This window comes from Apium graveolens, chromosome 8 (genome assembly GCF_009905375.1).
Source record: "Apium graveolens cultivar Ventura chromosome 8, ASM990537v1, whole genome shotgun sequence".
Lineage (NCBI taxonomy): Eukaryota > Viridiplantae > Streptophyta > Magnoliopsida > Apiales > Apiaceae > Apium > Apium graveolens.
In genome coordinates, this window is record NC_133654.1 from 21,091,135 (window position 1) to 21,102,875 (window position 11,741).

At 34.9% G+C, this 11,741-nt stretch overlaps 1 protein-coding gene across 1 annotated transcript; it reads left to right on the forward strand.

Annotated features, from left to right (window-relative positions):
• Positions 1-229: 229 nt before the first annotated feature.
• Positions 230-3,532, forward strand: LOC141676571 (uncharacterized). The gene is made up of 3 exons (XM_074482245.1): positions 230-383; positions 2,113-2,359; positions 3,143-3,532. The coding sequence occupies exon 2, from the start codon at positions 2,116-2,118 to the stop codon at positions 2,347-2,349; it is 234 nt and encodes a 77-aa protein (XP_074338346.1). The 5' UTR covers positions 230-383; positions 2,113-2,115; the 3' UTR covers positions 2,350-2,359; positions 3,143-3,532.
• Positions 3,533-11,741: the final 8,209 nt, after the last annotated feature.

Consider the following 11,741-nt stretch of genomic DNA (forward strand, 5'->3'; position numbering starts at 1 on the left):
ATATGCTAAATTTACAAATAGTTGACTTGGGATGAATTCCCGTCCAAAACGACAATTTTGAATATTTAATAAAATATATGGGTAAAATAGTTATTACGAATAAAATATTTTCCTAAAAATTTGATGTTGCAATATATAATAGATAATAGATTGTTAACCGAATATGGTTTGATTTAAGACATAATTAAACTCTAAAAACATTAACTAAATATTTTTATTTCAAAATAAACATGTAATTCCAATTCTACCCCTCCCCTTTCCCCCATATTTCCAAGTCCAACACACTTTCTTGCAAAACTCACACAATCTGAGCGCTCGCCTTCCGTGTTGTTGCTTCGATTCGATTCATCTGTGGCTCCTCTGGGCTATCATATTTTTGCAAGGTACACATATATGTATATATGCATATTTACATATCATTCATATTTTTATCATTTTTGTAGATCTGTGTTTCTTTTTGTCAATTTGCAATCTTTAATCTTGTGAGTAGCATGTGTTGTTGAACTAAAGTTTTGATTTTTCTTGGTGGGGTTGTTTTGTTTTGTTAATTTGATGGTGAAATTATATGGGTATGTTGTTTTTGTGTGTATGTGTGTGTATTTACTTTATTTGCAGATCTAAGTTGTTAAAGAATGAGATTTTGTGATTTAGGCAAATTCTTAGCTGATTCAGATGATTAGAAAAATGATTTAGTGAAAGGGTTTTAGGTTTCTTAGCCTACGGAACTCTCGAGAATTCTTGGTTAGGTGATGTAAAGTTGGTCACTTTTACGACATTTTGGTTTTGGTTATAGTAGGGTTAACTTTGGGTTGAGAGAGGATTCTTGATGAAGATAAGGAGTAGAAGCGTAAATGGTACGGATAGTGTGTAGAAACCTGAGAGCACTGTGTTATTTTGTAATGGACTCTTTAGGGTAGTGTGTGTAATGTGTAATGCATATTATGCACACATTCTTTTGTTTATTTTCTTTTGTATTTGGATGTCCTGCTTTTTGTACTTTTGAGAGGTTCAAATGTCACTTGGGTCACTAGTTTGGTTGTACCAAAATATCGTGAGTAGCTCTCTGCTCTATGCTGGATCTCACTGGTCTCCTCAGAGAGAAGTTACAGATGATAAATACATTTTCATAAAGGCGTTAAAACTGAACTGAGCTCTTAGGTGGGCGTCGGGATTATTTATTTATTTACCTAGTAGCGACAAGGCACTCATTGGGTTTGATTGGTAAATATAGTAATGTATTATATAGCAATGATTTATAACATTAGATAGAATCACCGTCTTCGGATAAGTTTAATCACTAAATTTATATATGAAGAGTTGCGCATGGTGGACACGGGGGCTTTAAGAATTTAGCATATTAAAATGACATAACTGTGAGGAGTTGAACTTTTCAGGAATCAGATGTTAATTCGTGAGAGATGATATTGCTGCAAGCAATTGAAGAATAATACAGAAATGAAGGGTCAATATGTGAGAGTAGAGGGAACTGAACAACTTTGTAACTTTGATGATGCTTATTTATGGATTAGACAAGCAGTGGCCCTGTTGTCCCTAATTATCATTTCTTGCTTTTACATCTGCCTGTCTATACTTGCTGTGTTGTCCACCTGTATAACAGCAATTAGTTCCCCAATAATGTCCACCGTGTAATTAGGGATATGTATATAGATTCTGTTGGAGAAGTCGACCGGAAGTTTGCTAATGCTACCTATGTTATTTTTTCCCAACCAGTGAGTCAAGCAATGTTAACTCGTATTTTACATGGGGACTTCATGGAAACAAACACAACTTTCTGATATATCAATAACTATCCAGTCATGCTACCAATTAAATCCTGATTACACATTTTCGTTATAACATTGTTTTATGGAAACAAGTTTGGTACCAATGTTACTGACCTTTTCTGTTTATTGTTCACGTGCTAAGTTTGTGGGCAAATAAGTATTAAGAGACTAATAAATTTGATGGTCTGGTTAAGAAATCTTTGAGGGCAATGCTAGCTTAGTCGTTTCCAAGAATTATTTAGGCAACCTACACGAGAAACATTGTATACATGCTGATGCTGCAGTTATATTCAAGAAAAAGTTAGTTTACCATTTTTTAATCATGCAGGTGATGGGTTTATGGACACTGTTGGAAGGCTGCCTGCTTCTTGCAAATGCACTAGCAATATTGAATGAGGATCGCTTTCTTGCACCCAGAGGGTGGAGCTTTCAAGAATTTTCGGGGGTCAAGAGAAATTCATTTAAAGGACAACTGATTGGTCTGATTTATGCAACTCAGTACCTGAGAGTTTTACTAATGATGTTGAACTCCCTTTGCATTGTCGTGAAGCTAGTTTCTGGATGATTTTCTTCACGTAAGTCAATGACTCGAATAACTTATTTTTTTTCATTTTTGAGATATGATGTGGAGGTTGATATCTCTCAGAATAACTTGTCTATCTTTTTCTTGATTTTAAAACGCAATTTTACTTTATAGGTACATAACAGTGATTTTTGTTTCTATATATGTTTAAACAGACGTAATTTGTTGTTCAAAAACGTGGATCTGAGAGCGAGTAATGCGTAATTAGATGCATAGCTCCATTTTCCTAGAGTTGAGACTAAACCACTCATTTATTTGTGAAAGTATCCACACTGGAAAATCAAGTTCTATATCATGAAATTTAATAACAATCAATGAGGTGGCTAGATGCAAACTTATCTGTTGATGGATAGGAAGAAATAAAAATTTTAAGCATATTATCAGAGCATTGATGTTAAGTATGTATTTAATTAATTTGTTTAGTTTATACTTTTTGTGGAACTCATACTATGGTCCATCAGAAATGCTTGAAATTGTAATAATAGACTTTTGTATTTGTTCTTAGTGCCTCACCTCTTTAATATGCACAATTGTCTCTGTAGACTGCTCTCATCTGTATGAAATGATTTTTTATAACTATCGACAATTAAGTAATAAAATTGGTGACCAGACGAATTTCTCTCTTTTGGCTCCTGTTTGACAATGATCTGAGGCACCAGCAGAATCTGTTGGTCCTCTGCCTTGCTTATTCTCTGTTGTCAGTCAATGTTTCAACATTATGAAGTCACTGGTTGCGTGAATCGGAGTCTCATATTTTGTTGTTAAATTGTTGCAGGTTCTTAATGTTGGCTTAGTTATAAGGAGTCTTTAAAAGGCAATATTCTGAAAAGCACCGGAACATACTTGTTGAAGCTTGTATAACAGGGTGGCGTTGGAGTTTACATTTTTATTTTAGTTTGGTTATCATTGTAAGTTCTTGTTCTCAGGTTCGATTGTGCCAAGTAGTTAGGAAATGAAAATGTTACAAAACAAACGATTGTTATGGTGTCGTTACCCTTTCATAGTTCCTTTTACTCTAGGTTTTACTGTGTGCTGCATTGAGCCCCTATCAAATTGGGTTTTATGTATAGAAACATGATCACATGATCCCAAAGGTGTTTGTATTGTCAGATTTTATTCTCAGCAAAGAAATCAGAAAACATCCCTTTGATGTTTAAAAACAATATATTTAAGCTCAGTAAAGAAAAGCAAAACAGAAATAGTATATTACGTAATTTGATGTTTTACAATAATGATTCTATGATCAAAATTCATAAGATGAAACAGTCCCATGTAGCGCTATAGTATGAACATTATTTTAAGCTTGACACTCATTTGAACTTCATTCTTACTTTCTTCGAGAGGCACAATTAGAAGCAAAATTGCATCAAGGAAATTTTACAAGTTAATTACTATAGATCAATAAACTTTTTAGTCGATTTGCTAGAACCTTAAATGTTATTTTGCAACTTAACAAGGACAATATATTAGTGTCTGTAAAGCTTTCCTAAAAACTTCATGTATCAAAAAAAAGATCTTACCACATTTACGATGTCTACACCAACGATACCCCAATATTTCGGGTAAAAATCTGGGCTCATGCCATCCCTGGTGATTTTTCCGTGTGCATGTGAAACAGGGCGTTCTTGACTTCAATAGCTTCAACTACTTTAATAACATCCCATTTTGAGCAGTTGTAACTGATCTTGAAACACATTTGACCACATCTTCCCAGTTTGAGTTTGTCGTTTGAAACAACTCTTCAGAATAATCCACCATCAGTCTCGAGACCATTGTCCCAATTAAACATTTCTCCATACTTAATAAATAGAGATTGAATCTGATTATTTTTTCTCTGAGCCTTCGCTGTTGCATGAAAGAATTTACTATTTTTGTCACATCCCTTAATCACAATTGCTTAGAGCGTTATTTTTAGAATACTTCCTGGTTGTGTTAAGGCAACTCCTTATTAGCTTTCTGATGTCTCTGAATCGCTTCAGAATCTCTGATCCCTTTTGTGCTAACTATTTTCCTCTTGCATCTTTGAAGTTACTTGTAAAATCCTGTCCCCAAGCTGTAACAGCCTCCGGACACTTGCTGGTTTTCATTTGCAACACATCTTTTGTTAGGGGAATACACACAAATATACAACCAAACAAACAACACACAATATATGACGTGGAAAAAAGACGTCCCAACTTGTATAATTAATCCAAACAATTATCAATAATATAATCAATCTCTCCAAACGGTATTCACTCAAGTGATACTTAAGTCAAACAATATTCAAGCATACATCAAAACAATAACATGACTATATATATATAGTCATCACAAACTTAACCAACAAGATATAACTAATCTGATTACAATAATAATTGTCTACCCATACAATTATCACTCATTCCCATAATAATAATAATTTTCAACACATACAATTATTACCCAACTCAATTATGATAATAATTGTCTACCCATATAATTATTACCCAATCCAATTATGTTTTCTATCACAAAACCCATACTACCTATTGGGTTTAACCCCAACAATCCTCCCATTCAACCCAATATGGTTTCATGCACAAACGAATTAACGGTCACCATAAAGCCATCGACGTCGATCCGCCAATACCTCCCCTCGAACAATAACCCCTCCTTCTAGTACAAAAAGATTTTTCTTATCTTTTCGACCTTTGAGTATATCTAAATCTCCTTTGGTGACTTTCAACATATTATTCTTCATCATAACAGTATATCCCAAATCAACTAATTTACCCAACGAAATTAGATTTCGATTTAACTCCGGTATATATCTTACTTGAGTTAACTTCTGATCACAACCATTGTGACATTTTATTGTTATCTCCCCAATGCCGGCAACCTATACCGTTTTACCGTTCAGTAAAGTTACCATCTTTCCCTCACACTTTTGGTAGGACGAGAACCACTCCCTCCTACCACATATGTGATGAGAACATTCCGAATTAAGCACACATTCTTCTTTTTGACCCCTTCCCTTATTGAACCAAAAGAGCATCTTCATCAGCTTCAACAAGCGAAACACTACTTCCTCCTCGATTTTTCTTCAACTCTCTCAAGTCTTATCTTGCCTTTGGACACATAAATTGTATATGACCCAATTTCTCACAATAAAAACACTTGATATTAGGGTTATGTTTCTTAACATACTTCTTTTCCGTGTCACACGCACGTACCACGAATGCACTTCCATCGGATATGTCACTTGATTCTTGTTTCTTCAATCTTTCGGCCTCCAAAAGAACAACAATAGTCTCATCCTAATCTAACTTCATTTTCCCAACCAATAAAGAAGTCATCACAGTATTGTACTTCTTCGGTAGAGACATTAGTAGTAGAACAGCTTTATCCTCATCCTTCAATTTTTCATCCAAATTATTCAGTTGGTTGATTAAGCCATTAAAACGATTCAGATGATCTCTTAAATCTTCGTCTTCTTCCATCTTAAGCCCGGACAAATATTTCTTGAGAAACATGGCCAAAGACTTTGAGTGATAAGTCTTCGTTAACTTCTCCCACAAATTCTCGGAATTGTCCTCTTCAAGAACATCATACTTGATTTCCGGTGCAAGGGCCAACCGGATCGTTGATGCTGCACGTAATTTCATGTCACCCCACTTTGTATCATCAACTTCAGTAGGCTTCTTCACTCCGAGAGTCACATATAACCCTCGTTGAATTAACAGATCTTTCACCGTACTTTGCCACAAGGTAAAATTATTTCTTCCATTAAACAATTCAATCTCAAATCCCCCAACCTTCTCCATCATGAACCTTGGCTCTTGATACCACTTGTTAGGGGGAATACACACAAATATACAACCAAACAAACAATCGAAAATACACACACAATATATGATGCGGAAAAACCCACGTCTCAACTTATATATTCCAACCAATTATCAATAATACAATCAATCTCTCCAAAAGGTATTCACTCAAGCGATACTTAAGTCAAACAATACTCAAGCATACATCAAATAATAACATGACTATGTATATATAGCCATCACAAGCTTAGCCAACAAGACATACCTAATCTGAGTATAATAATAATTGTCTACCCATACAATTATTACTCATTCCCATTATAATAATTATTGTCAACATATACAATTATTACCCAACTCAATTAGGATAATAATTGTCTACCTATACAATTATTACTCAATCCAATTATGTTTTCTATCACCAAACCTATACTACCTATTGGGTTTAACCCCAACATTATTTTGATGCACATCCATAAATCTTCAACAATTTTTCTACAAATTGTCTCCCTCAGCCAAGCGTTTTCAAACTTTAGTCTTCTTCTCCTTGGAATAATACTTGTTGTGTCTGGCTCAAGAAGAATTGGGCAGTGGTCGGACGTTGTAACTTTTAATTACTCAACTTAGCATCCAAAAATATGTTCGTCCATGCTTTAGTAACCAAATCCCTATCCAATCGAATTTCGACCCACTTACTCGTAATATGCCCCTTCCTGCCATGTAAAAAATACCCTTGCAACTTCATATCTTGAAGATCACATTCATCTGAAACCTCTTGAAACCTTGTATCAGCCATGTCGGGTAGAACCTCTCTCTTCTCTTGTCAGCTTGCCCAAGAACGTTGTTCATATCCCCTATCAAACACCGCGGAATTCGATTCTGGGAAATTAGTAAACGAATAAGATTATAGTTACATTGTCTCTTCGATCTATCAAGCTCTCCATATAACCCAGTCAGTCTAAATTCCTTCCATTCTTGCACATTTACTATCACGTTTTCATGGTTATTACTATACTTCTGAACTGTGAGGTCGTCTTTATTCCTCCACAGCATTGCCAAACCTCCCATTTCCCTTGACAATCAACCGCAAACATCCCTTTAAAATTTATTGATTTTTTTACTTTTTTGACTTTTTCTTTTCTACATAATGTCTCACTAAGAAAAATAATGTTGTGCTTCTTTTGGACAACAAAGTCCTTTAGAGATTGAAAAGCCCATGGGATCTTAAGCCGTGACAATTTCAGCGTAAGATACTCATGCACTCAGCGGGCCCGATCCCCGAAACCCTCCCCAAGCTCTTTTTTTGACACACTATTCTCCATACACATTATATCCTCACTATCCTACTCCTGTTCAATTTTTGTATTTAAGTGCATTATAGGCCCATCTCTTGAATTCGTTCTCCTTTTTTATTTTCTAAAATTATGCTTTTTGCTCCCGATATCATTTTCCCTCCTTCCATCTGATTGTCTATTTTTGAGTTTCCTGATTGTGCTCCAGCATCTTGATTTTGTTATATCTTATCCCCCCTTTTAGCACAGAGTCAATCCTTTCCACAAAATCAGGCTCCAATTTTTCTGTTTAAACTGTCTCCTCTAATTTTTCTTGAAACACACCGCCTGAGGTCCCTTTGTTGGGTTTAAACCTAATATATAATATGAGATTGGTGATAAAAGACATAACTGTATTGGGTAAAAAATGTATATATTGACAATTATTATCAGAATGAGATTGAGTAATAATTTTATGGGTAGACAATTAATATTATAATCAGATTAGTTATATCTTGATGGCTAAGAGCATCTCCAATAGGCTCTTTAAACATGCTCTTAAGTCTAAAAATAAGGAGTGTGACTTAAAATGAAGCTCCAAGAGACTCATAGAGGCTTTTTAAAACTCTAAGAGGCTCTTCTCTCTCCTCTCTTTTAAGAGCAACTAGTAGCTCTCAACTTATATTTTATTAATAAAATTTGAATACCTACCAATTATTACACAACCTTTGGTCTTAGTGGAATTAATTTATTAATAAACTATGAATAAAGAGCTAATATAAAGAGTATTGTTGGAGCTTGACACATTAACCTATGTAATAACTTGTTAAGAGTCACTTTTTAATATTATTTTGAAGAATAAGTTAGGAGACTCTTGGAGATGCTCTAAATTTTGGATGGATATATATACATAGTCATATTATGTTTGATAGCTATGCTTAAGAGATGTAGTCGTCTTAGATATCATTTTGGGACACCATTGTGGTGTAATGTATTGATGTATTATTGATAATTGTTTTGATTAATAATACAAGTTGGGACGTGGGTTTTCCACGTCAAATATATTGTAGTGTGTGTACTCTGTATTGGTAGAATTGAATCTCGAATATGTGTGTGTGTTTCCTCCTAACAAGTGGTATTAAACCCGAGGTTCGAGGTTCGTGATGAATTGCGTTGGAGGAATATTCGAGATTGAATTGGTATGGTGGAGTGCGATGATGGTTTGATGATAAGAAGCATGCTAACGTGGGAAGAGGCAAAGTTACGTGCGGTATAGCGGCTGACTTGCACCGTGGTTAATTCATTCGGGTTAGAGATGGAAGAAGATGGAAGAGATCATTGCAATAGTTTCAATGGTTTAATAGTTGATCAACCAGGTGAAGAATTTGGATGATGCTCGTGATGTTCTTCAAAAGAGGCCGACTGATTCTGAAAGTAAGGATCGGGTGACTCAATGGTGAAAGGAGGCACTCGTGGTTGATTAATACATGTGATTTTGTGGATGGATATGTCGTTATGATGTAGAGCGGTAGTTTGGAGGTCACTATACGGGTTTTAGTGATTCTCAAAATTTGAAAAAATGAGATGAAGGGGTTCTTGTAATATATAAGTGATGATGTCAAAGATTACTGAAGATGACAACATCATTAGTGTTCCTGATCAGAGTGTGAAGCAAAGCTAAATGGACATATGACCTAAGGAGAATAATGAACTGTTACATTTCATAATTTGTTAAGCTTGGGGTTAGTCTTGTTAATAGGCATGAATGTGTGTTAAGCAATATTCTCACAAATTGGGGGAGATTATTGTGCAAGACATGCCTGTATCTCAATAAGACTAAGTCATATTGACAACCCTAAGTAAGTTGTATTGTTATCTAAATTTGTATTTTGTACTTGTAACATTTATAGTCTGTAAAAATGTCAAATGAGCAGACTGAAGTCTTTTTCTATAAACAGTGTCAAACCTAAGAATTTTATCTGGAAGAAGATCATGAAGATCATGCCTCAAAAGAATTATGAAGAAGCTTGGAGTTGAATAAATCTGTTTGGTTAAAAATACTCTAAGTCTAGATCTCTACAAGTCATAGATTTAGTGTTATAGAGAAGTCATTCGAGAACTCCAAATGACTTATCGAGAAGTCAGGAAAGCTACTAGAGAACTCAGAGAGATATCGACAAGTCAAGAAGACATGAAGGTTGGAGATATCGACAAGTCATTTCTTCACTAGAGAACTCAGAGTTATCAACAAGTCTACATTCATTAGAGAACTCTGAGTTATCGATAAGTCAAAGTCCACTAGAGAACTCAGAGATATCGATAAGTCAAAATTCACTAGAGAACTCTAAGATGTTGACAAGTCAAAGTGAAGACATGATGCTGAGAGATCTCGACAAGCTAAAGTTTCATTCGAGAACTCAGAGACCTCTATAAGTCAAATTCACTAGAGCATTAGAGATCTCGATAAGTCACTATACTTATCGAGATGTCAAGATCTCTATATGCCTAATTAGAGATCTCGAGTGAAATTCTCAAAGTACAAAATCACAGACCAGTTCAATATTCAAGATAAACAATCAACAAACAATCCAACCAGCTGGATTGACAAGTCTACAAAAAGCAGCTTGAATAATGTGCAAGATCAACTGGTGAAGATTAACTGACAAAGGAAAATCAAGATAATCACAGGATGTTAAAGATATGCTAAGCCAGAAATGGAAGATTTACTTTTCTATAAGTAGAAATAACAAGTGACAGTTTAGAAAAGCTAATAGCATGTCTTATTGTACACTATGTAAACCAGCAGTTAACTGAACTATAAAGTTAACACTGGTCCTTCAGTCAGTTGTAACAATTTAGATATGAATCTTGTAACTCTCTCAAGAAGAAGCTAAGCTCTTTAAACAAAGAGCCTAGAAATTTCATAGCAAAACATTCTTGATTTTTAATATAAAAATTAAGTGAGTTTTGAAAAGATCGTGTTCTTGTTTATTGCATGTTTATTTACTGCATTAACACATCGTCTCTACAAGATTAAATTTACTTTGTTCAACCAAAAATATTCAAGAAAAGCTCAAAAACAGAAAAACACATTCGACCCCCCTCTGTGTGTTATTCATTTCCTAACAAGTGGTATCAGAGCAAAATCTGAAAGTAAATATATTCAAGATTTTGGAAGAATGAATACACAGAAAATCAGTAGCATCAAAATTCCTACCTTTGACAAAGCTAACTACACTCTTTGGAAAAAATGATGTTGTTTTTCAGGATGGCCAATCCACTCTACATTTAGATCCTCAAGAATGGGCCCTTCACTCCTATGGTTAGAGTTGAGGAATCTATAGATGGAGATATGGTTATTCCAGCTCATTATGCTCCCAAGGACCTGCAGAATACTCTGAGCCTGAGAAAGAGAAAGTCTCCCTGGATAGTGGCTTGCAGTTAATCTTAATTGAGTCACTTGACAATGTAATGTATAACAACATTGTCAACTGTGACACTGCAAAACAGATCTGGGAAAAGATAGAGATATTGTGTGAGGGAACTGAAGAAGTTAGGTCAAACTAATGAAGAATACTGATTTCACAGTATGAGGGTTTTATGACAAAGCCAAAGGAAAGCATTACTGATGTGTTTGAAAGATTCAATAAGCTGATAAATGACTTGCAACTTCATGAAAGATACTATAAAGCTGAAGAAGTGAACCAAAAGTTCTTGCTTACTCTCCCTGATCATTTGGAACAGAAAATCTCAGCAATCAGGGAAGGGAGAGACTTGAGCAGAATAACACCGGAAGTTCTATATGGAATTCTCAAAACATATGAATTGGAAATAATTCAAAGGAAATCATTGAGATCTGGTCAAGGACATGTTATAGATGGATCAAGTGCTTTAATTGTAAATGAAATCCAAACATCTAATGATGAACCAAGATCTCAAACTCCAGTTGCCTCAACAAGTGAGCAAAGAACAAATGATTCACAGGAACAAGTCATTCTGGAATTGGAAAAAGATGAGTTCTACACTCTTGAAGAACTGGATGAGCTAGATCAGTCAATGGCCTATTTGGATAGAAAATTCTCTAATATTAGAGTAAAGAAGCCAAGATACTTCAAGAGTAAAGGACAGTCTTTCAACAAAGACATCAGCTAAAAAGAAAAAGGGAAGTACAATTCTGATAGCAAGAATGGCTACAAAACTGGATCCGTTGACAGATCTAAGATAAGGTGCTTCAATTGTGATAAACTAGGCCACTTTGCTACAGAATGCAGGAAACCCAAGAAGGCAAAGAAAGACAAAACTTATCTTGAACTTG

Coding starts and splice junctions, on each gene's coding strand:
- LOC141676571 (XM_074482245.1), top strand. CDS start 2,116: ATGGGTTTATGGACACTGTTGGAAGGCTGCCTGCTTCTTGCAAATGCA.